This window comes from Nanorana parkeri, unplaced genomic scaffold (assembly GCF_000935625.1).
Source record: "Nanorana parkeri isolate BGI_ZX_2015 unplaced genomic scaffold, ASM93562v1 scaffold261, whole genome shotgun sequence".
Lineage (NCBI taxonomy): Eukaryota > Metazoa > Chordata > Amphibia > Anura > Dicroglossidae > Nanorana > Nanorana parkeri.
The window spans coordinates 658,999-685,910 of record NW_017306529.1 but is presented as its reverse complement, the minus strand read 5'-3'; the positions used below and the strand labels follow the sequence as shown (position 1 = coordinate 685,910).

Here is a 26,912-nt window from a genome sequence, read left to right as displayed (position 1 = left end):
CATTTCGGGTGGCAAGCCTCCTTCAGATCTTGAAGTCAAAAATAGTTTCTTCCATTTTTCTCAGGCTTCAGCTTCCAACCCAGACTCAAAATATAGACCCAATTTATCCAAAAACCTTGGGTCTCGAAATCCCAGCCTTTACGGACACCTGGACAGAAAGCGTCTCATATGCCTGGGTACTGGATGTAGTGCCTTGGGGCGATTTCCCCACTACCCCCATCCCTAATTCATGTTGTCCAACTTTCGATTTACTTGTTCCTGCAAATCTGCATACCCAGTCTAGAAAGTAATCCAATCAGGATTCAGTTGGACAACGGCATGGCATAAATCAATAATCAGGGAGGAACCAGAAGTCTTGCTGCAATAAGAGAACTAGAAAGACTTCTTCACAGGAACACCGGTTCCACCCCTCTGTGTTTTTATGATCTACTACTACGTACAGTTTTAATACAGTGCTAAAGCATTCTGTTTGTGGAATAGGTTATACCTGGCTGGTCAGTGTTTTTTTGCTTGCCAATGTCCATTTCATCCTAAAGTCTTCAGTATAATTCAATTGTCTCAGAATTACTACTTATCCTCTGTTCCTTAATGAACGTCAAGAAACAGATTTTATGGTAAGTACAAAAATCCTGTTTTTTCACTAACATCTTTTAATCAAATCAAAATTTTGGGCTGGATGTGGCAGAAAGCACGCATTCTCATAGGTGTGCATGCTTGCTTCTGACTCTAAGGCCTATGTACAAAAGCCCTGATATGTACCCAGGATCTTCAAGACATCTGATAAGGGAGGAGCTTCATGAATAAAAGTTGTTAACAAAGGAAAATGCCTGGCATATCACTATTGTATTTTAAAAACAGGAGATGATCTTGGCAACCAAGGTATGCACAAACCATCCTTAGAAGAGGGGACCTAAGAATAAAAATGATAATCCTACACACATTTAAAGGCATATTGCTTTGTGTGCCAAGGATTAAATACAGTTAAACATACTGTTGGAAGTACATTTATCTAAAGCAAATCTCCAGGTACAAATAAAACAATGAATAAAATAATGAATCACCCATGACAAGATAAAATAAAACATCTGCTTCAATACTAACCTTTAATCCAGAGTTGCCCTCTGCAGTACCTCTAATCTGACATCTAATATGTCCTTAGTCTTCCAGGTTGATTGATGACCAGCATCATTTAACACATTTCCTCTGAGCCCAGGCTGTTATTAATATATGTACCCAGCCTGTGACTAAACAGTGAAGGAAAAGCACCACAGTGATGAGCTCATCTCTCTGTCATTGTGCTTTCCCCTCCTATCGGCATGCATATGATTTGATCACTTTCTTATGCGCCTTCCTCCCACTCCACTCTGAGCCCTGTTGTACAGGGACTGCAAAAGGTTAAGACCAAATTTAGGTACGTACACTACTTATAATTAAATAGAAAATAAATGTAATCATATATTAATTGATACATAACTGAATTAAGTTGTGGCGTTCATACCTTCCTAAAGTTCAGCTTTAAATAATCCAAAAACCTATTTTTCAGTCTTTGTGCAAAATGAATTGCAAGGACATCAAGCTAAAGCTAGGCGTTAACTATCTTATTAACATGATAGAATAAATATTAACTCGGGACTAAAAACAGGCACATCTACTATGCACAGGTGACAGTGACACTCAACAAGATCATGTTAAGATACCTGTTGGAGAACCGTGCCTAAATCATGTGTCGGAATGTGCTACTTCTTATGCTTTTGATCAGCTGCACTAACTGCACCTATAACTGTTTATCCAGGCAGATTGGAGACAACCTGATAGTACCAGGTGGTGTGAAAACCATTGAAGCTAATGGGAAGATGGTGATACCTGGAGGCATTGATACACACACTCACTTACAGATGCCCTATAGAGGGATGACCACAGTGGACGATTTCTTCCAAGGGACTAAAGGCGCTCTCGCTGGGGGAACCACCATGATAAGTAAGTACGGAGTATGACTAAGAATAAAAAAAAATCTATCTTAAACTGTGTGGATGGAGGAATCTCCCACTGAGCCCAGCTTCAGTATCTTGCTAGTTGGCCCGCTGGCTCTCAAAATACATTGTTCCGGTATTTTGACAGCCAGCGGGGCCTACTAGCATGATACTGAAGCCTGGCCCAGTGGGAGATTCTTCCATCCACATAGTTTAGCAAAGATGGAGGAATCTGTTGCACTTTTTCCATCTGACCACAGAAAATTTGCAGATAATTTATAGGTGTATGGCCAGTTTAAGTGTTGCTAAGTATAGAATGAAGGTATCACTAAGTAAATAATTACTGTACAGTAAAATTTCATGAGAATAAGATAACCAATGTATGTACATATAGAGCATGGTGTAAAATAAGAAAACATAAAAACTAAGGTGTGTAAATCTTAAAAGTGGTTTTATCAAATTACAAATCTTTTGTCAGGTAAAAAGAGTAATCCTATATGTTTTTCACCTTTGCATTTAGCTGTTTCTCATAGAACAATGTTAACGTGCTGTTGAAGTGCATTCAAGGATTAACTATGTGTGCTTTATTTTTAGTTGACCATGTGGTCCCAGAGCCAGAGACCAGCGTGATTGAAGCCTTTGAGAAGTGGAGAGAGTGGGCTGATGGGAAAGCCTGCTGTGACTACTCTCTCCATGTTGACATCACTCATTGGAACGACAGTGTGAGGCAGGAAGTGGAAACACTTATCAAGCAAAAAGGTGCTGTACTGTGTCTTATAGTTTTGCTCTGCTGTTAGGTTTTACTATATATGCATTATACAACTGCATTTACTGTTGTAACCGATAAAGCAATTTCCATTATTCCAGTCCTACACATTTTAAATATGAGAGCAGATAGATTTCAAGGACACACCAGTCCAATTCATACAGTGAAGCAATGCTTCTTTTTGTCCTAATTCACTTGTTTGCAGACTCTTTCTTCTGTATTACCTCTCAGTTCTATTTTCAGTCACTCTCTATCCCACCGACAATGGCCATCATGAAACATAGAGAGGCTGAAACTCCCCAACGGGGGACCAACATTAATAAAAACTTAAAGGAGAACTATGGGGTTCTATCTTTTTTTTATGAATGCATTCCTTAGGCTAAATTAGTAAATAATGTAATTTACTTTAATTAGCCAAAATGCACGGTAAGGCTGTAAAACCTTATTTTAGGTGGTGGGCGGGGCTAAGCGCCGCAATGAGAAGACATCCCGACGTATCTGACGGGATCCTCCCCACTGATGACTGACAGTGAGTCTTGAGAGCTGCTGCGCGTCCACGAATATATGGACATGCGCAGCAGCTCTCTCCTTACCTGCACGTCCCCGTGTGCCAGCTCCTTCCCCCCTCTCTCTCTCTCCCTGCCGACACTGACATACCAAAATGATCGTGGATCGCTGATGACAGAGGGGAAGGAGCTCTCTCTCTCTCTTCAGCATTTACTACAAATCGGAAAGTCCATATATGGTAAATTATGTCACTGGAGATCCCTGCTGATGGTGTACGCTGAAAAAAAACTACGGCATGGATTTTTTTTTTGAGTGCAACACGGTACAACTGCATCGCATCGAGCTGTGCCCATAGAACTTTTGTCACGAGTGACATTTCAATAATGTTCTTACAAAATGCAGTGTAGCTTGGCTGCTGGTGTGAATGGGCACTAAAGGGTAACAACATGTTAGTTTTAATGCGTGGCCTTCCTCCTGCATACAACCAGCTTTCATTTGCTCTGCTATAACTCAGCAGCGAAGAGAAATTGCTGTACATGCATGTATGTGGATCATGTGAATCACTTCCCTTCCCCTTTTGGCCAAGCTCTGTCCCATAGGGAAGTTGGATTCCTCAAACCTGTGCGGTTGGGATAAAGTTCTCTTTGCTCCCAGAAGGGGCATGGAGCAACAGGGGATTCTGCAGCGTTGAACCTGTTGATTTGCCCTACACAAGCATCTTGCTCAAGCCCCATACCATTTACAAATGTTGCTATAGCTATTGTTCTGCTTGCAGAAAGTAGTTTTTCCAAAAGTGTTTTCTTTTCCCTTTTTTAAGTAGAAAATAAGGTTTACAAGTACCTGCTGTAAAGATGTTCTTGCTTTTCCAGGCACTGCTTTGCTGGGGATTAGAGGTCCAGACATTGCACTACTCAGATGTTCTGACACTAATTCCTAGTTCTTTGGCTCTGCCATCCCAGAAGCACTTTTCCAAGTCTATAATAATCGGTCAGACGACTTCTTCACAGTACCAGTCTGCTTTGGATGAATGAACCTGTGTTTTTCCTTGTCATGGTGCCCAGCATTTCTGTTACCAAGCATATAGCATTTGTAGCTAAGGAGGTGAAGATGACTTATATGTTCTGTCATAAATGTGTTATTTTAGGCTGGCTTTTAAAGAGGGCGCTTCTCGCCCTGTTTATTTATTAGTGTTCTACTACCAGAACATTAAATCTGTTATATCTCTTCTACCTCAGCTGCGTTTCCTAAGCCGTGTTTTTATGAAAAGCAATGTTAATTCATGATGCCAAACAAGCCCTTTTCCCTCCATGTTTAACTTCTCTGGCCAAGTCCTCTCATTCCACAAGAGTGTAATAATTATCACATGTCCCTGCTTCCGAACAGAGGAAAATTCCCTCACTGACGTTCCATTTTTCTTCTCTACCCAGGTGTTAACTCTTTCATGGTTTACATGGCCTATAAAGATTTATATCAGATGTCCAACACTGAGGTAAATAATCTGATATTTCCTTCATTTCTGGGCAAAGGTCCAAGTTGAGTGAACTGTGTTGGCCTTTCAGGTCTGCGTCTGTTGGAAACGAGGCCATGTTCTGATGAATTACATTGTGAATACAAGTTTTCATCCAGTAATAAAAGACTTGTGCTGTTTCTGTGAAATATCATTTACTCAAACATGAGCAGAACATCTGTCACACAAGGACCAGGGGTTTGGGGATCTGTTTTTTCAAGGCTGGTATACTAATGTTGATATTCAATGGCTTTTCTTTCAGCTCTATGAGATCTTCACCTTCCTGGGAGCACTGGGTGCAATTGCTCAGGTTCATGCTGAGAATGGAGATATTATTGCTCAGGTAAACTACAAAATAACTTTATAAAGTTTGTGGGTGTATAAACCTGCTGTAGGGAAATTGTGACATACCAGCAAAGTTACTGATGTTTTGCAGTTGGTGGGGTTGGTTTACTGACGATGTAGAGCATGTTCACTTTGCAAAGTGAATTTTCACTCAACATAGTGAATGCGGTGAAATGTCACTTTGCAAAAACCATCACAGGAAACTTAAATGATACTCTATAGCAGAGGTAGGCAACCTTGGCCCTCCAGGTGTTGTGAAAATTCAAATCCCATCATTCAATCCCATGTATCTGCCTCTGGGAGTCATGCCTGTATCTGTCAGCATCTTGCAATGTCTCATGGGACTTGTAGTTCCACAACAGCTGGAGTGACACTCCCAAATGAGGAGACAGATGATATGTAAGGAGGGAGGGAGCTGTACACAGGAATTGACTCTTACTGAAGTAGTCAAATTTTCCAGTAAGTTCAAAGGCACGTAAATAACAAAATGAATATGGAAAGGACTAACACTGCAATGAAGCATTTAAAATACTTGGACTTTATGTGTTTTTACCTTATTTTTTAAGGTTTATAGGTTTATATGGATAGCTTTTTAAAGCAGAAGTAAACCGCTCTGTAAAGGGTGTGTTTTTGCCCTAATGTGCAAGTTTGCACACAGTACTTGCACATTAGGGCACACTTGTAAGGTAAGCATGTCCTAATGTGCAAGTATTGTGACTCCAGCTTCTGCAGCAATGTCGTATAAATCTTCAGTCTCCCACTCTTTTCCCCACCTCGCCATCTCCACCGTCTACACTTCTGAGTTCTCAGGTATCCTCTTCGCCCATTGGGTGGCCACAGATGATGTAACTCTTGCACATGCCCACAGGAGTTGCATCCTCCCTGGTACCCAGCCAATTCACAGGATCTTATAGATACTATGAATGGACTGAGTGTGTACAGTGCACGGCGCAGGTGCCATGCAGTGTACACAGAAAATTAAAAAACGCTGGCGGAGAGAGGAAGACTTTTTTTGACAGGAGAGATTTTTCATGTCTCTTCTGTCAAAAATCCCTACTCCCAGCAATTTTTCATTTTACTGACTTTGCTTCCGCTTTATTGCCTGTGGTTACTGCATATCATATACTCAGATGCAGAGTAGTTAGCCAGCCCAGCTCACAGCCTTAGATTCTGTAGACAGGTAATAGTGCTGGCTCTGTAGAAACATCAGAGTGTTTATAGCAAAATGCTGATGATTCAGTCCTGCAAACTGTAAGACTGCTGTTTACTTCTATAAAACCAGCACAATTTTCAAGTGTTTTATCCATGCACAGATGCAGCGTTTCAATGCTGCAGAATCTATTTTTGTTCCGGGAGATTCCTTTTCTCTCAAGCAAAGGTGCTCTATGTTATGAGACTGCTCTGCCATGATTTGGACTTTCAGAATTCTGCTATGAAGTCTGTCTCCTAACCACCCGTTGTTCTGATGAAGGAGTGTGTTTTGGCTAAGATGCCTTGGTGTCAGTAGAAACGTAACCAGAATGTTTTCCAGACCTCTGAACTGCATCTGCTGGCTCTCTGTCATGTTTCCTTTTTAATTGATGCAAAATGTTATTTGGAGGTCAAGAATGCAGCATGAAGATGATGAAGTCAGAGAAGGAAAAGTCTACTGTGCCTCGGAAAGGGGACAACGTGTCTTCTGTAGAACTAGTGCGGATAATAAGTTGGCCATCTCCGAGAATATAAGTGAAAAGTTTGAGGAAAATATGTTTTTTTAGGCATTAAGGAAAAAAAGAAAAAAGGAAAACTTTTACTGACTGAAAAACAAGTCATTCCTGTTTTTGTAATTAAAGCCCAACTGCAGACAACATTTTTTTTTTTTTATGGATAGACCGCAGAAGAGTTAGAACTTATGTCAAATTTTAGATTTTTGTGTTTCTAGAAAGGACCTTTCTTCTTTTCTCTTCCTGCTCTGTGTGATTTCCTGGACACAGGACAGAGGAAGCGAGGGGAATTCAGTCTATTTGATATCTGATCTGAGTATCTAACCCTCCCCCACTTATCCAAAAAAAGTTAGACTTTAATTATTTTAATTATGGAAGCAGGAGTACTTTTTGTTCAGCAAGTCAACGTTTTTCTTGGTTTTTAGTGTTTAATGAATGGTCCCCCTGTTGTCTAAAAGAGAAGTGGATAGTTTAGGCACAGGACTTCAAAGCTGGCTGTACACTGATTTAATCTCGACTGGTCCCTGTGAATAGGCCAAAATTCGAGACCCTGTTAACACCACCTGGCTTGACAAACTTTGCCCGGCGGGATTAAAGTCCAATGAACAATAACTGCAGTCAATCAGCTGTAAATGCTGTTTGGGTTTTCTGATAGCTGCGTGTGCTGGCTGTCAGAATTCAATAGCCTGGCAGGGCATCTGTGCTGCTTAGCGTGGGTGGGAAAATTAAGTGATTTCTGGGCTGAACAGGAGGAATCTTTACTTGTATGGTCAGCTTAAACCAGAACTATGGGGAGAGTGAAATGCACTCATCCCCATAGTTAGAGCTGGCGTGTGACACTGCACCTGTCACACGTTGGCTCTGCTGTATTGATTGAGAACTGCGTGATCAGTGATATGTGATCCCTTAGTTCTCGATCAATAGAGCAGAGCCAACATGTGACAGCTGCAGTGTATTGATTGAGAACTGAGTGATCACATACCGCTGATTGCTCAGTTCATAATCTTTTCCCTGTAGAGAGCGGTGACTGTCAGTCACTGATTCCCACAGGGATTCCCACCCTCCCCTCTCCGTTTCTCCAGCACCGACTGGAGGGACAGCCAGGGAAGGGGGTGGGCCCAGCTAGAGAGGCAGAGCCAGCCAGAGAGTCTCTAGAGTGGCAGAGCCAGCTGTCAATCAGGCAGTGGGGTGGTTGCTGACAATATTGTCGGGATCCTTCCTGGCTGCAGCACGGCTCTGCTCTGTCAGCATATAGCGGGCAGTAGTCCGCTATATGCTGAGTTTTGGGTCACAGGAGGACATTAGTAAATGTTAATAGTTCTCTTTTAATCTAGCCAAATGCTTTAGGGTATTGCCTACGCTGTAGAAGAAGAATTGGTCTGCAAAGACAAAGAGTTCACCTGGATCAGGAGATCTGTGGCTATTATACAATCTGTTGGGATCCCCATCTGCTAGGTCATTTGTTTTGTTTTTGTTAAGAGCATTTTAATCAAAATTATACATGTACCTATGGTTGGTATTTCATGCTGATGTCCAATTAGGGATGGTACTAAATCTCTATCTTGTACTAGCTGACCCAATACAAGATTAATTTCAAAACTTGGCACATCGACTTGCTATTTCTATTTAGAACATGAGTTGAATTTTTCTCAGTGTTGACATGTTTTTATTTGGGGCAGATGTTTATTTCAAGCATTTCCCACCCAGATTGCACTTTAATATAAACTGTAAATCATTATATTTTTAGGAGCAACTTAGAATGTTGGAAATGGGCATTACAGGACCAGAGGGCCATGTTTTGAGTCGGCCAGAGGAGGTAAGATAAATAATACCATGGTGTAAACAATTAGATATAATTTATATTATTATTTTTTTTCCTGAATACTTTTTCCATTTATTGACAAATAATTGTATTAAACAGTGTTATATCACACACACTGGTACCCATACAAAAAACATAGAAGGGGGATTGGTTCTACAGAAACAATTTTCTTTTTTGTATCTGAAGGGTCCTATTAATCCACACACGGTGGAAATATATGCAGACTGAGTGCTGCTTCAGATACTAAATGCAGCAGGCATGGTGTAACCCTGCTCTGTCTATAGAAGGTATTGCATAGCTTCTGTCAGGTTATGTTGCTCCTTGACATTTTCGGTTAGATAAGTATTGGCCCCATTGTAATCTAGTTCAGATTCTCCACACTGAATGCTACACAGATGAGTCACTTGTGGAGAAGTTGATACAATCTACTAATGTATTCCAGCCTGTTTTTGTAAAGTCTCCCACTCGATTGTGAAAAAAAAGCATTATACCCATTTATATCATGCCCCTGACTAGGTCTACAGCTGACCATATGTCTAAGGCAGAAGAAACATGTGAGCATTTTATCATCTTAGGTAGTATTTAAATCTTTGTAAAGGTGACCATAGACTTCAGATGCCAGTCAATGGTACAGGCAGTATCCCACAATCAGGAGATGTCTTTTGTTACCATTTCAAACATACATGTCTGAATTGCATATGTGTGCATATTTATGCTGTGCAGTAGGAGTGTTGGCAGACGCATCTCTTGGCATACACCTCCCAGTGCCACTCTTATTTAGGGTGAGCAGTACCGATCACACAAGATTTTAAGACTTGTCAAATTCATCTTACCCTCAGAAATCAGTTGGCGGGGGTTGAGTGATGCTTCCTGTAGCTGTGAGATTATCACTTTATTTGGCTAGATCAGTTGACAATCATTATGTGAGTAGGGGATTACCCTAAATAACACATACATTGAGCCTGCATGTGTCATACATGTCTGGGGCCAGTGGATCCAGTGTTTATTGAATAAAAAAGTTAGCAAGGCCAGTTAAGCTTTTATCTTAGATACACATATTTCTCTTAGGTATTTCAAAGCCCAGCTATTACATGAGACTATTGAAAGCCCAAATATCAAACAATGGCTATCCTATGTGTATAGTTACCTTTGAGGTATGCTGCTATAGGATGATACATTTGCAGTCAATAGGTGCTTTATCCTTTAAAGTATATCTAACCCCAAAAACAAAAATGTAATATATTTCAGCTTACCCATCATTAGATGTGCTGACTGCATTGGTTTTCCTAGGTGGACAAAGCTCACTCATTGTGCTGTATCTATGGAGGAGCAGCCTTGTCACCCTATGACAAGACTACACACCCCCTTCTCTTCTCTGTTACATAGGAGGAGGTGTAATGTAGTCTACAGAGAGAAATGCAAATGATAAGAATGAGGCATAGAGAGAGCACAGGTACTTCACAAGATTTCTGACACAGTCAACAGATAGTTTTTACACTTATTGAACAGATATAACAAAAAGCTTGCAGTGATTTATTTAACAGGCCAAATCGGACCAAATAAGCAAAGCTCATTGATTGGATTTTACTTATAAAACTGTGCCTGACATTGTATATTTCCTCTGAGCAGAGGATGAAAAGAGACTGTAAACTGTTCAATATACAGAATGATACTTGTAAGCAATTATGGCCTTTTGAAGCCATTTTAAAACACAAACAGTTTAATTCTGTTCCTGTGCAGTTCACTTGTTTGTGTCCAGTGCTGATTATCTATTTCCTCCTGCTTGATTGGCACTATTAAAATATCATACTTTCAAGTGGGCTAGACGAGGCAGAAAGAACTGTACATAAAAGGTAGGGTTTCCATTAAGCTCATAAGAAAGGATGTAGCAATGTATACAAACGCAGGGGAATGTATGCAAGCTGAACAAAAAAAAAAAATAGATGTTCGCCAAATATACAGGTGACCAAGGCAAATGTTAACTATTAAGTCCAAAAGTATACACATAAGATAAAAATTCCATTTAGATCACAAAACGGAGAATACTTCTTAGCCTACGCCAGTGGTTGAGCTGGTGCCAACGAGAGTGTAATGATTATTTTAGTAATGGGAAAGGAAGTTACATGTAATGAGGACAAGATGTGCATACGGAGCAAAGCAGCATAACGCCCAGGGTATTCAACTGACAGGAAACAGTTGTATTTCTTACTGAAGCATTTGGATGTACATTTGCCAGGGACTGAATAGCCTAAGCCTGAAGTCTTTTCTGGCTGTGATGTAATGAGTGAGAGAAGCACAAGGCTATAATCCTGGGCTGTGTTCACAGACACAAACCATAAAAGCACACAATACAGCAAAGCTAATGTGATGGACTTAGAACATGGCACTGATTGGAAACAGCTACATAAATGATATTATTTATGTAAGGATGACTTGGCAGCATACCAGCTACTCATAATGTTGAGGAAGTGATTCACAGACAGCGTACGGTCACATTAAATTGTATACCTGTGGAGTTAATTGATGTTCTCCATTTTATTGCTCAGGTCTGTTATACAGCACCAAACAAAGCATCAGTTGATTATTTTCACATTTGGCATTTTAAATCCAAAGTAGGGCACTGATCTGCAGGAAAAAAAAAGAGTTGTATTGTTTATTGCCGAGACATTTCCCCACTTTAGTTTAAATACGGCAAATAATTTTTATTGACACTTGCCTGTTTTTTACCAAAGCTGCAGAAATCTTGCTGGTTAATCTAAAGTACACCGTATAGTCAGAATGTAAAGTGGATGGACAACTTAAGGCATGTTAAAGGCGTCTATAAATTCAGATTGCAAAGAGATGGTCAGTTTAAGGCGTGTCAAATGAGACTGTATAGTCAGATTGGGAAGTCGATTGTCAGTTTAAGGCATGTCAAAGCAGACTGTACAGTCAGATTGTGAAGTGGATGGTCAGTTTAAGGCATGTCAAAGGAGACAGTGCAGTCAGATTGTAAAGTGGATGGTCAGTTTAAAGGAGAACTATGAGATGAGTGATTTCCACTCACCTCATAGTTCTAGCCGACCTGTGACAATGAGACTGTCACAGGTTGGCTCAGTAGATCGGGAAGTGAGCGAACACATACCAGGTTCGCTCACCTCTCGATCCTGTCACGGCTCTCTGCCGTGACAGGGGGAGGTGCTGGATTCCCCTCTCCCCGCTCCGATCTGCCAACGCTGACTGGCGGAACGGACGGGGGAGGGGGCGGGTACAGCTGGCTCTGCCTCTAGATAGGCAGAGCCAGCTGTCACTCACGCAGCTGGGCGGATCCCGTCATCTACGTCGGGATCCGCTCCGGCTGCGGTGTCTCAGTATACCGCGAGCTGTAGCTCGCGGTATACTGAGCTTAGGGTAACGGGAGGACGCTAATATGTGTCCTCTCATTACCCTAAGGAGAACTATGGGGAAAAACACTGACCCCCATAGTTCTCCTTTAAGGCATGTCAAAGGTGAATCTACAGTCAGATTGTGAAGTCTATGGTCAGTTTAAGGCATGTCAAAGCAGACTGTACAGTCAGATTGTAAAGTGAAGGGTCAGTTTAAAGGTTCCCATACACAGTACGATTATCGTACAAGAATCGCAGGCCCTGACCCCCTTTAAAACTGGACCCACTGACATTTCTAGAAAAACCCATAAATTAAAAGAGAAAATAAAGAGAAAAAAAGTCCTATAGTAAGCATAACTAGACAAAATATTTTCTGAGCCCTGGTTGTACAATGACCTGTTATTCTCACATAGGAATTTGCACTAACTAAAGCTGGCCATACATTTTTAATTGTTTTCCTCATTCAACCCTGCAGGCTGAATGAGAAGAAATGTGCAATCGCCACTGTTAGGGTTTTGTACTCTTGACAGTCAGCTCCAGCCGCTGTTGGAATACCTGAACAGTCACTGCAATTGAATGGCTGTAGTCAATGTTTGGCCTTCAATTTTCAGCCCAGTCCTTCGAGAAAAGTTGATTGAAAAATGGAGTGGTGAGGGCAGCGCTACGTATAGCTTAAATTTTGGCAGGCCAAAATTTGAGCAGTGTATAGCCAGCTTTAGTCTTTAGTCTTCTGGGGTGCTAATTTCTGTTCAATGTAAAATGTTAAATTTTTTATAAATAAGATATATTTGTAGCCCAGTGAAGAAGCCCAGTCCCACAGGCACCAAATGGTATTAACACCATGCGTACAGAAGGTACAAATCATCTCAGACCCCCAAATAAGCATAAACTCAAAACATAACACCAGTTCTTTGTTCTTTTTTCACTTCTTTTAAGAATTGATCTGTGAGTGTCAGCAGGCAAAAATCTCTCTATGCACTTTACTAACATAAGGCGCCAAAAGAAGATAAACGTCATCTTGTGTGCACAGTGTGATGTTGTCATTGTTGCATTGGTTCTAAAAGGGAGAAGGACCACTGCTGCAGTTACCATGTGTCAGAAAACATGACAGATTCTAAAACACTGCTTTGAAGCCAGACATACTGTACTTTACAGTAGCTGGAACATTTGTTCCAGACTTTTAAAAGGAATTTATCTAATTCATTCCAGAGAACAGCCCATTGAGGGCAGAGAGAAATACCAGTTGTGTCATTTTGATACAAAAGTGAAAAACAATCCTTAGTAAAATGTTTCCATCATAAACATTCTGAACCCTGGAATTTTGTTCAGAATACATGTATTGCATCATTCTATACTGTTTGATGCCCATAAATGTATATTGTGCCATAAAAGAATGGCTCTAAAGGACCATTTCCTGGTAAATATTTATTTCTGATAACGGTATGTGGCTGATACATGTAACAATGTTATGCATTACATGTGATAAACTACACCATTGCCAGGGGTGCTCACAATGGCCAAAGTATCCAACAAAAGAGAAGAGGGCATATGGCAAGCTCAGAGGGCCAAACCAGCTCAGAATACAGTTGTTAATTTAAACAAGAATAAATATTTGCCTGCCGCTCTTTGTCTAAGGCTTATAAAAACCCCAACACGACAATGTAGCAATAAAGCCCTCTCAATAGCAAAGATACCTCAGACAAAGAGCCAACACATTAATAATGAAAAAACATCACATTTTATTATATAGGTGTATTGACACATACATCCCCAATGATTTATTCTCTGAATTGCAACACCCCATCCAGATAAATAGTTAAAAAGATGTTAAAAACATGTTCCGCCCCCTCTGAGGAAGTCCCTTGTTGGCAGAAAACATGTTAGGGAGCTGGTGGAGCTTGCATATGGGGTTGGACCCGGTATCTTTGGGGCCCGTGTGTTTGAGACCAAGCTGAAGCTTGCATCTATTAAGATCTGATATAACAAGGCTTGCTGCTACATTGTTGGAGCTGATTTTTTCATTAATAATGTGTTGGCTCTCTGTCTGAGGTATCTCCGCTATTGAGAGGGCTTTATTGCTATATTGCTTACAATGGTCACCTTTGATTCCAATGGTTTAAATCTAGGGATGCACAGATACTTTTCGAGTACCAGTGCAGATACTTGGCATTTTCATGAGAACTACCAGAGCTGCAGCGGTTGCAGCTGGGACCTGGCTCTGGCGCTCCCCCACTGTCCTGAAATCATTAGTCTGTATTGTTTTAGAAAAACTGTCACATGACAATAAACAAAAATGTATCAGTACTCGTACTTGTAAGTACTCGGCAAGTACCAGTACTCGTACTCGCAAAACTGGTATATTTGCATCCCTTTATTTATATTTATAAAAACAAAATCATACATTAAAACAGATGTGAAAATCCCAGGAGCTCCGTGTGCTCCTTACAAATGACAGCTGCCTCCTAAATTTTGAATTTGTACTCGTACTTGTACGGAGTACTGTACTTGGTATCTGTGCAACCCTATTTAAATCCTTAAGAAACTGCGTCTGCAACTGCTGACATTGCCATAGTTGTCCCTAACCCCATCACTGTCACTTTCCTAAACAGCTTTGGCTGCATGTAAATGTGGAGAAAATGTAAAGATGTTAAAGAAAAACATGATTCATATACTGAATACTAATTACAAGTATTATCCGCAAACAGCTACTAGATTATAATACAGTTCACAATACTGACCCTTTAATGCACTATGTTATGACATTTGTAAAATGGTACCTTATTTAGTTTTTTACTTTTCCATCGAGTAACCCCTCTGAACCATATTTACATAAATGTTAATCTGAGTGGTTGTATGCTGGAGGATTCCACACAAGGCCTATGGATTTCATTATCCCTGCATAATCTATCTACTTGTGAAAACTGAAAAGTTCTTGTATTTTCTAATGTACTAAAAAGCATAAAATGTTTCTTAGGGAAGGGGATTGATTCTAATTTCCAGCAGTGAGTTACTTTAAATGTTATTAGCTTTGTAATGGCCTCCTGTAGCTAAAAATAACTATATGTCTTATGTCACACTTGCCACATGACAGACACAAATTGTGACACATGATGTAACTGCTGAATGTAATGAACCCACTTTGTTACATGTTAAGTTGTTAATGAATGAGATGGAAGAGCTTATGCTGCCTTTTTGTAACATGTTGTAAGTCTTTAACTGTCCAGATTGTATCTGGTATCAAATGTGTCCCTTGTTAATATGATGTAGTTCTGTTCATCATTCCAAGTCTTTTGTTCTTTTAGCTGGAAGCAGAAGCTGTTTTCCGTGCCATTACCATTGCAAGCCAAACAAACTGTCCACTATATGTGACCAAAGTGATGAGCAAAAGTTCTGTAGACCTCATTTCCCAAGCCAGGAAAAAAGGTGACCTAAAAACGCACAATCATATTATCTAACCACTGATACTTGCATATTGTGTATGAGGACTGCATTAACTAAAGACTGTAGACAGAAATTAGTCTTTAATGATTATTGTTTAAATGGGTTTCTTCTAGAGCTTCAGATACAATATAGTTTAACCCCTTCATGACTGAGCTTGCTTTTAGTTTCTGTTCATTAATGACTGATGTACGTTTTACATTTTTGCTGTGTGATTCTTCTACGGCAGTAATATACTTTCTTACTAAGAATTTTAATTTTCTTACTAATATTATATATTGTTTTTAGAGGACAGATAGGGCTATATATTTATATCACATACAGTATGTGTGCCTAATGCCTCACTTAGGACAAATAAAATGTTTTTTTTTAAAATGAGGAAACAATGTAAAAACACTTTTCCCCAGTTTTGACTATTAATATTTTTTTAGAAAAAAAGCACAGCTAAACAAAGCGCAATAAAATAAATTCATTTATTTGTCCTTTATTTAGAAACACCTCACATCCATAGGATTTCAGAAGCTTTTCTGTACTTTTCAGCCTAAAACCAAAAGCTAACATATTTTTTTTTCTATGAAAGCTATTAGTGGTCACCTGGCATACAATGAGGTTAAAAGAAATGAACCCCTTAGGATGAAAAACAAATCTGCAGCCCAGCTGCAGATTTTCATTGTAAGGGGTTCATTTTTATAATAATGACAGTATACAGAATATTTTTATATATATATATATATATAATTCTTATTTTTTTTTACACTTTATTTATTTACACTTTACACTATTTCTTTTCAAATTTTTTACACTTTTATTTTATGTATTTTTAACTATATTAAGCAGTCATTGTGAATGGATCTTACTATGACTGCCTGATAATTTAGTTAGTTAACTTTTGGTTATTATTAGGCTGCTCCAAACTTTGGAACAGCTAATAATAACCTCAGTGGCACTGAACCTGATATGCTGATCCTGCAGCATATAGCGTCAGTGTCACTAAAGGCTTCTGATCATTCCCAGAATCATCAGAAGCTGATATCTTTGTTTCAGCATAGAGACATGTAGCCAAATGTTTCTATGCTAGATCAATTAGCAAAAAGCTGGTGCACATCGGGTTTTCCTGATCCTGATGTGTACGGCTGCTTAACAGTGATAGCAAGTGCGGTACACACTGCAGTGCTATCACTGTCAGACACCCGATCCCTAAAAGGGATCGGGTGTCTCTGTAAAAGTTTAAAACTTTCATTAATGGATGTCTCATTACTGAAACATCCATTAATGAATGGTAACCACTGATCTCATTGGTTACCGGCATTATAGAGCCCCAAATAGCTGCTCACGTACAGTGTACGTGAGCAGTCATTTGGGTACTTAGTGACGGGGGACATACAGTGTACGTCTCCCATCACTAAGGTGTTAAGATGACAGTCTTGACTTTAATGGCTTAGACCTGTGAATGATCATCATTGATGCATTACTTGAAGGAGAACTATGGGGTTAAGGCTTTTCCCCATAGTTCTCCTTAGGGTAACGGAAGGACACAAACTAGCGTCCTCCCGTCACCCTAGGCTCAGTATACCGCGAGCTGTAGCTCGCGGTATACTGAGACGCCGCAGCTGAAGCGGATCCCGACAATTATGTCTGGATCCGCCCAGCTGCGTGACTGACAGCTGGCTCTGCCTATCTAGAGGCAGAGCCAGCTGTACCCACCCCGTCCGTTCCGCCAGTCAGCGCTGGAGGATCGGAGAGGGGAGGGTGGAATCCAGCCCCTCCCCTGTCACGGCAGAGAGCTGTGACAGGATCGAGAGGTGAGCGAACGCCGGTATGTGTTCACTCACCTCCCGATCTACTGAGCCGACCTGTGACAGTCTTATTGTCACAGGTCGGCTAGAACTATGAGGTGAGTGAAAAGCACTCACCTCATAGTTCTCCTTTTAAATATTAATATGCAGGGGTTTTTGGGGTTTTTATTGAAGAGAAGATGGTGGGGGTGGGGGTCAAAAGGGCAGGACCTGCAACGTATGCTGCTTAAATAGTTTAGCGCTCATGAAAGTGGCTTTTTTGCCTTAGGTGTTAAAGGATCTTGTCCTGACACTGATAATGTATACCTTTATGTAAAGCTTTCAAATATAGTTTTACATATACACATTGTCATAGAGTTTGGTAGACCCTTTGCGTTGCCAGGAGTGAAAGCCAACAACAGGCAGGACAGATGGTAGAGGCTTCTAAATCCTCAGACCAATGGTCAGAGCAATCAGCAAACAGTAGCATAGTCTCTTTGGGATAGGGACTATCCCAAAGATGGATGGCTAGGTCTCATGCAGGCGTCAGAATCAAGGTTCTAAATAGGTAAACAGAGCAATGGAAGACAATAGCAAAGGTAGCTGGAGCTGGCTAAAGATCAGGATAAGCAAAGAAGCTGGGTACAAACCCGATGCAAACAATACACCGGAACAATTCAAGGGTTAAACAGCCAGATGGACATCAGAGACAGACAGATCTCTATCCAGGGTATGAGCAAACAAATAAGCCTGTGGCCTGGTGCAGGCATGAAGTCATGACCTCTCTTTAAATTCCACTAATAAGGACAGCTAACAGCAGGTATGCACTACAGAGACCTGAGCTGCAGTGCTGCATAATGTCCATCAGATGGCGTAATTTTAAGGTTGATTTTTACGTACATGCTAGAATGCCATTATTTTCCATTGCTTTCCCATGTGTTAATGACATCTTGGTACATATCTTCTTCATTTACACTGTTTATAAAATTCACTTTTGCTAAACAAAAGTCGTCTTCTTTTATTAATAAAGTTGCGGCCAGAATATTTGAAATAATTTTTCACATTTGGTAAATTGTTAGGAAATGTTGTATTTGGTGAACCTATCACAGCAAGCCTGGGAACAGATGGAACACACTACTGGAGCAAGAACTGGGCTAAAGCTGCTGCTTTTGTGACCTCTCCACCTCTCAGCCCTGATCCCACCACCCCAGACTACATCCACTCTCTTCTGGCTAGGTAAGAGTACACATTGCTGGTTTCAGGTAGTTTCATATGCATACATGCACTTATGGGGCTGAATCATACCCTGATCACACATAAAGAGAAATAGAAACTTGACAGTGACACGAATCACACATTTCACGTATACAGCAGTAATAAAAATGCTACATTTTTGTTCCTGAATTGAAATGTCAGTTTTATTTTTTTAAATTGTACAAATACTATAAGGATTTTAGTAAACCTTACTTTAGATTCCTGCATGGTTTTCTGGAGATATGACTGACACCTTTTTCTTATAGGCTGCTGAAATAGTTCAGAAGGTAGGTCAGATAAGAGTTCTGCAGACAGGCTGATAGCCAATAACTCTGTATATGGTTCAGCAAGATGATGAGCTTTTTTCATTGTGGGACCAATTTGCTAAGATGGATGAGTTGTTTTCACTGCATTCATTACTTTATCCCATAATAAGTATGTATGTAAAAGGTTTTAAATCACATACATACATATTGCATTACTGTAAAAATATTAATAATCTTCCCTATTGAAATGGTATTATACCTCTCTCTCACTTTTTACCCTTTCTGGTGGGCAGCGTCCTAAAACTTTGCTGTATTTCAGATCTCCACCCGCTGCTGGTATCCAACACTTACTGAGGTGTTGGATACCTGGTTCCAAACGCTGACCCTTATGTCACTAAAGGACACATGCATGCAGTAAATTTATCTGATCTATGTAATAAAACCTTTAGCTGAAAACCGTATAGCAAATATAACATAATAACAAAAATGGTGCATGCCTTATGCCATCCTGCATTGATGCTCATATCTTTTAAGTCCAGTATAAGATAGTATACTTTAAATGAGAAGGAATTTTGTGCTAAAGTAAGAATTGCAAACACTATACATTTCTTCTGCCAAACTACATATGTAGTCACATACAGTTATTTATGAATTTGTTTTACCAACTTAGATCTGGGGGAGCCCTTAATATTTAAACAAAATACATTTTTACACTAGCCAATTACAAGACTGTATTGTGTATGCCCATCAGTTACTCACACTGTCTATTCCGAAGTAGCGCTGCATCGGCACCTAGTCAGATACCCAATCTTCATGGTAGACAGAATAGCTGGGGAACTAATGCATGTGCCTTACATGCTATCAGGCACACCATGTACCTGTGATAAGCTTTACGCCCAAGAAGACATTTTTGGAGGCGGTGGTGCAGTCAGCAGGTAACTGACTTTGTACGAGTATGTTACCTGCAGTGATGGCTGAGATGGATATTCTCTCTATTCTGTGTGGTGTGTAGGGAACCAGTAAAGGTTTCCAGGCCTCAGGTCCACCAATGCTGACCAGCAGTCCATACCACCTAAATGGGGATCTTGCTTTTATTTGCAGAGGAATATATTCAGAGTATTAGATTGCTGAGCATATTAGCAATCCATGAACATAGGCTCACTGCAGATCTGCCCAACCTAGAACAAATCCTAATTTGGGTGAACTAAACCTCTGGGAAGAAAGCAGCTCAGGTCAAACAAATTTGCTATTCTGGGATCTTGTATTAGGCTACTTTGCAATATTACCAGACCCCAGAATGCAAAACAACAACTGACTGACAAGTGCTAGTAAACAAGAAGCTGACTCTAGGTGAGTGATAGTTCATTGATTGCAAATAACAATGTTATAATCAATAAATCAAAATGTCATCTATTGCAGCTTACCACTCCTTAAATATGGTGGCTGCAAGAGTTTTATTTTTCAGTAACACACATCTTGTCCTTGTGTGGCAACCTTTACTCACCATACTGAATCTAGGGAGGAGCATAGATACCCCTTTCATCTTCTCCGTAACATAGAGGAGAGATGTTTTGTAGCCCAAGCAGAGAGTTGAGCATGCAGCATAGACAGAGCACAGGAAGATATCAGCTCACAAGATATCTGGCAGGATCAACTGGTATTTTGTTGCACTTATTAAACAGATATAACAAAACACTATGCATGGTACACTATATTACCAAAAGTATTGGGAGGCCTGCCTTTACAAGCACATGAACTTTTATGGGATCTCAGTCTTAGTCCGTAGGATTCAATATTGAGTTGGCCCACCCTTTGCCGCTATAACAGCTTCAACTCTTCTGGGAAGGCGTCCACAAGGTTTAGGAGTGTGTCTATGGGAATGTTTGACCATTCTTCCTGAAGCGCATTTGTGAGGTCAGGTACTGATGTTGGACGAGAAGGCGTGGTTCGCAGTCTCCGCTCTAATTTATCCCAAAGGTGTTCTATCGGGTTGAGGTCAGGATTCTATGCAGGCTAGTCAAGTTCCTCCACCTCAAACTCGCTCATCCATGTCTTTATGTACCTTGCTTTGTGCACTGGTGCGCAGTCATGTTGGAACAGGAAGGGGCCATCCCCAAACTGTTCCCACAAAGTTGGGAGCATGAAATTGTCCAAAATGTCTTGGTATGCTGATGCCTTAAGTGTTCCTATCACTGGAACTAACGGGCCAAGCCCAACTCCTGAAAAACAACCCCACACCATAATCCCCCCTCCACCAAACTTTACACTTGGCACAATGCAGTCAGGCAAGTACTGTTCTCCTGGCAACCGCCAAACCCAGACACGTCCATCAGATTGCCAGACAGAGAAGCGCGATTCGTCACTCCAGAGAACACGTCTCCACTTCTCTAGAGTCCAGTGGTGGCGCGCTTTACACCATTGCATCCGACGCTTTGCATTGCACTTGGTGATGTAAGGCTTGGATGCAGCTGCTCGGCCATGGCTACCCATTCCATGAAGCTCTCTACGCACTGTTGTTGTGCCATTCGGAAGGCCACACAAAGTTTGTAGGTCTGTAGCGTTTGACTCTGCAGACAGTTGGCGATTTCTGCGCACTGTGCACTTCAGCATGCAGTGACCCTGATCTGTCATTTTACATGGCTGAGTTGCTGTTGTTCCCAGTTGCTTTCACTTTGTTACAATACCACTAACAGTTGACCGTGGAATATTTAGTAGCAAGGAAATTTCACGGAACACCTGAATACAATGATTTGGAGGGGTGCCCCAATACTGTTGGCAATATAGTGTATATTTAAAAGACAAAAAGATCGTAATTAAGAAAAGTTCATTATCAGGGTTTACATATACTTTAATGTTTATCTGTCGTAATCAAGGCCAGATTTCCCACAAGGCCAACCAAGACCGAGCCTCGGGGCAGCAGGATGTAGAAGGGGCAGCATGGGTGTGGAATTCCTATCTCCTGATGCCCGGGCAGGTAGTTGCTTTCTACATTTAGCTCTGCTTTGGGCATCCCTGGTCGTAACACAATTCTTTGATTCGTTACCCCCTTTCTTGAGAGATTTATGCTTTCAATGTCATTGTGTAGCCTTACAGCTCTTCCCCATCTGGTGCTAATGAGGGATTTATTTCTCTTTGTTTGAAAGATGGCAAGAAAGATGAAAGCTTGGTAATCTTAACTCTTCAGTGTATACTCAAAATCTACAAACAATATAAAAGGGCAAGGTTCATGTATTTGTGTGGGATTATTCCTTATGAAAGCCTACAAATGCAGTTGTCTAATGTTCCTATTTTCCAGTTCTCAGTAAGGAGCAGAGATTGGCTATATAAAATGATAAGATAGTGCCAGAGTTCAGCATTTTGCAGATCATGATAGGAATAGCTGAGAGATTTGGGGGGAGGGGGTTCCATATTAAGTGCAGTGCAAATGTTTAAATGAGAATTGTTTTGTATTATACACAAAACAGTGATTTTGTTTAAGGTCTTGTTCACACGGTGAGGAGGCGGTAAAAAGGCTCAGAGCCCGCTGCAGTGTCAGCAATGCAGCTGCACAGTACAGTACACATTCCCCCGACCGCGATACTGTGTGCCACAGCGTGGTAAAGAATCAAAAGCATGTTGAGTTTGACAGGCAGTGCCACATGTCACAAGCAACAGTTGAAATGAATGGGACTGCTTGGGTACGCGGTTGTTTCACACTACTTCAAAACAAAATCCCATTAGGATTAAGAAACAAATCTGCATTCAGGAGGCAGCAGTATTTGTTTTACTTCTAAAGAGTTCAATATGTTTTTAAAAATTGCAAAGATCAGATAATATAGTGCCCACTCCAGTCAAAACGAAACTGAAAATAGTATTCACTGATTTCACTTGTTGCCTGGAACTGCTCTTTAAAGTGCAGGTCAAAGCAACAGTTACAAGTGAATGCTGCTCCCCTTGTTCCATTTACTTGATTTCCTGTTGCTAGCCTGTAGCTTAATTCATACTTCCAGGTACGGGGAGCATGTGACTCACTTTTCTTCTTCCTAGAATGCTCCAGGAGTCCGAGTGGAGGTAGGGAGGAACTGAGTAACTTGAACCTTACACTGGGGTTCTTTGTTATCTGCCAGTTTCTCCAAAATGCCAAATTTACAGGAACAGAAAACAGTATCCTGCTATTTTTTTCTAAATAAACAAGGTTGAGGTTTTCAGCAGGTGTACATTTTATAAGGAGGTCACTACTACCTACATTTCAAAATTGCAATATGATATAAGTACAGAAGTTATGAAGTCATAACCTAGCTGGCTGAGCAGTAGATTGAGGAGAAGAATTACACATAATTAGCCAAGGTCTCCACACAGGTTTCATGACCCAGCATTTATTCATAGCTGACTTACTCATTTAAAATGATTGTTACTAGGGATGCACCGATGCCGATACTAGTATTGGTATTGGAGCCGATACTGAGTATTTGGGCAAGTACTTGTACTCGCCCAAACGCACCATTGCTTTCCCTGACACTGGAACTTCTGGTCAGAGGGAGAATTCTTCACCTTTTGCCGGGCACATATTCCACCGCCGACAAAGTGGGCGTGATTACTTTAAAATGTGTGACCGGTCACACATTCCACTCCCGAAAAACTGGGCGGGATTAGGTTAAAATGTGTGGCCACATCACCGGTCACACATTCTAATACAGTCACAAACTTTGATAGAACACTGGGAAGCTGGCTCATGCTGATTGGCTAGCTTCCAGGACAATCAAGAAGCCGGGCGACTGGGAATGACCTGCTGCCCGGCCTCCTGATTGCCCAGGAAGCCAGCTCCATTATAGCTCTGTCCCTATATCAGAAAAGGTCGCAATCTAATTTTATGCATTTGACGTCAACGGGCATTATGAAGTAAACCTTTTGAAATGTAAACCATGTTGCTCTTGGGTTAAACAGACTTAAGCTCTCCGCTGCAATGTGAATTACATCATTATACAACAGTGTTTGCAGTGAGAATAACAGACAGTTGTGTAGTTCCCCTGGGAACAGAATATGAGGTATTGTTTGTTAGCAGAAATTTGATACGGGTTTATCATATTTGGATGATGTCTGTACATCTGCCCGCATTTGGCTTTTCACAAAGTAGGTTTGTGTAAAAGTTAATATGTGCTCCGCTGCCACCTAGTGGTTAGATATAATATTTGTTTTCTCTGTATAAATGTTTCATCACAAAGCCCGGGAACACATATGCCATGCATCATAAATGACGAGTAGAATTTGCTGTATCTTCTCAGATTAATAGTATTTTTTCATGTAGCACAGCAAGTCATCAGTGATACCAAAAAGTTTGGAAATTAAGTAATAACAGTTATTTACTCAAAACATAAAAATAAAAGCTGTATTAATATATTAGGTGTATTCAGCATGCCTCTGTCAAAGTTGCATATTGAATAATTTCATACTAACTATCACTTTACACTCAGTAAAGACAGTATCACTTTAATTCCAGTCCACATAATATCACATTATTTCCAGTTCAGATAATATCACATTCATGCCAGTCCAGATGTTGTCCAAATAGACCGCCTTCAACTTTAAAAACTTTGCACTATATACACACACATTTTGGTAGCAAATGTGAGAACGTGATACAATGCTTTTACTGCAATCAGATGTCACGCAAAAATTACTCATATGTATAAAAAGGGGGTAAGTCTAAATTCATTGGTCATGCCGGATTAAGTTGAACCACTCACCACATTTACAATTTGGTGAATGTGATGATAGTAATTTCTTAATGTATAGTGGAGCATCCAAGTAGAATCCCCTCTTTTTTTACTCTGCACTGCAGGAGTGCTGATTAAATGCTATAGGCATAAAGAAATTTTCTTCTGAGCACATTTTATTATTCAAAAGCCTAAAAGAGGTATCTAATATTCTTTTGATTACAAATAAATTAAACCACATATTTTTTTTTTATTATGTTGGTAAATATGTGGGCTAAATCAGTTTAGTATATTTTCAGTATTTATTTCCCCTTACCTTATCCCACCTATTTTGTGAGCAATCTGCTTTTTAGATGTTATAGTAATCTTTACATGATACTAATTGTGCATAAATTGGGAAAAAAGCAGTCCCATTGCATCTGTTGGTTATAGGCCTATTGTAACTAATGGTAAACCCATGTGTTTCTTGATAATGTATGTCAGAAAGCATAAGGTGTTGATAATTCTTTTCAAAATAACAATACACTACCTGACCTGCAAACCAGCCCTTAAGACTTAAATATTAAGGATGTTCAGATAACCAGTTCAGATACCAGTGCCGATACTTGGCATTTTCATGAGAACTACCAGGGTTGCAGCGGTTGCAGCTAGGACCTGACTCTGGCGCTCCACCACTGTCCAGAAATCATTAGTCTGTATTGTTTTAGAAAAACTGTCACATGACACTAAAAAATTATGTATCAGTACTTGTAGTATCAGTACTGTACTTGGTCTGGAAAAATGGTATCGGTGCATCCCATATATATCCCCCAAGGGTCTGTCCTTGGGCCCCTTCTATCCTCTATCTACACTTCTTCCCTGGGTCAATTGATAGCCTCCCATGGCTTCCAATACCATCTTTATGCCGATGACACCCAAATCTATCTCAAAACATAAAAAATAAAATCTGTATTAATATATTAGGTGTATTCAGCATGTATATGTACTGATACACAATGTATCAGTACTTGTAGTGTGTATTCAGCATGTATATGTACTGATACACAATGTATCAGTACTTGTAGTTCGAGGCGACCCAACGAAGTCATCTCGTGGAGTCATCTCGTGGCCCAACGGAGTACTGATGGGGTAGTCATAATAATCTGGCCACTCAGTGTATACGGGATGCACCGATACCATTTTTCCAGTCCAAGTACAGTACTGATACTACAAGTACTGATACATTATTATTTAGTGTCATGCGACTGTTTTTGGGTGCATCCCATATCTATCTATCTATCTATCTATCTATCTATCTATCTATCTATCTATCTATCTATCTATCTATCTATCTATCTATCTATCTATCTATCTATCTATCTATCTCTCTACACATAATAGTGGAAAACTATCAATTTTTACTATTCCATATCTGATTGTTGCTTCTGTGGCCACTACCACTCAGTGGCCATATTGTCCGGGCCATTAGATGAACAATATAGCTACATAGGAGGCTGGTTTATGTGCAGAAGCTCAAAAATACACAGAACATCACCCTAAATCAGCCATAGTGTATGGTGGATGTATTAAACAATAACGATAATCATGTACATCATTTAATGACCTCATTAATATGTGATTGCGATATGTGATTATTATTATAATAATGATAGCTAAATGAATATTCAGCGTATATTAAAAAAATATATATAATTCTACATGCATCATAGCGTGAAAAAAATGTAAATGGGTAATTTGTGTTTTCTTTCCAGCGGTGACCTGCAGGTCTCTGGCAGTGCTCACACTGTTTTCAGCACTGCTCAGAAGGCAATTGGAAAGGATAATTTCACCTTAATTCCTGAGGGGACAAATGGTATTGAAGAAAGAATGTCCGTCATCTGGGACAAGGCAGTGGTAAGAGTCCATAGTGTGTTTCCGGACCTGTCGAATATGGTAGATGAGTTTTAAAATCAGTATTTCGTTGAATGTTGATCTAGTTTTCTTATCTACATTATATAGAGACCAAATTGCATACAAGATATTGTTTTCCCTACTATTCCATATACGATATTTACATATGGGTTTCCCCTTTAAGTCATATACTTTCCATAAAGGAGATCAGGTGGTTATGTGGAAAGGAAATGAGAGGAAATCCCCCTAACAGATATATAGACAGCAATAAAAACACATTTCTTGTAAGGTGAGGAAGTATTAGACTCTTTGTCAGGTTTTATTCCTATCCTTGTTGATGTAGGAGAGATTTCCTTACTACCGTTTCAGGGACAGGAAGTGTGGGGAAAGCTCAACAGGGAAACTAGAAATAAAAACTTGACTAAGGTTCTAACATTTTTAATGTGCTATTAAACCCTAAAATTGTATTAACTATTACAGCAGCTGGCATTAGCAGTTACCTGAGCTGCTGCTTTACCTTCTTTGACATCTTGCATGTTTTCTTAATTAAGCCGGTCACCAGGCCCGGATTTCCCACAAGGCCACCGAGGCCCGGCCTCGGGCGGCAGAGC

At 40.2% G+C, this 26,912-nt stretch overlaps 1 protein-coding gene across 2 annotated transcripts in view; it reads left to right on the top strand.

Annotated features, from left to right (window-relative positions):
- Positions 1 to 26,912, top strand: part of DPYSL3 (dihydropyrimidinase like 3) — a 143,709-nt gene that overhangs the window by 108,812 nt on the left and 7,985 nt on the right. For both annotated transcript variants that reach the window (XM_018556992.1, XM_018556993.1), the window contains exons 3-10: positions 1,793 to 1,977; positions 2,565 to 2,729; positions 4,671 to 4,732; positions 5,013 to 5,093; positions 8,546 to 8,614; positions 15,288 to 15,408; positions 18,278 to 18,434; positions 26,163 to 26,304. In XM_018556992.1, coding sequence (XP_018412494.1) covers positions 1,793 to 1,977; positions 2,565 to 2,729; positions 4,671 to 4,732; positions 5,013 to 5,093; positions 8,546 to 8,614; positions 15,288 to 15,408; positions 18,278 to 18,434; positions 26,163 to 26,304 — 982 coding nt within the window. The remainder of the gene's footprint in view (positions 1 to 1,792; positions 1,978 to 2,564; positions 2,730 to 4,670; positions 4,733 to 5,012; positions 5,094 to 8,545; positions 8,615 to 15,287; positions 15,409 to 18,277; positions 18,435 to 26,162; positions 26,305 to 26,912) is intronic.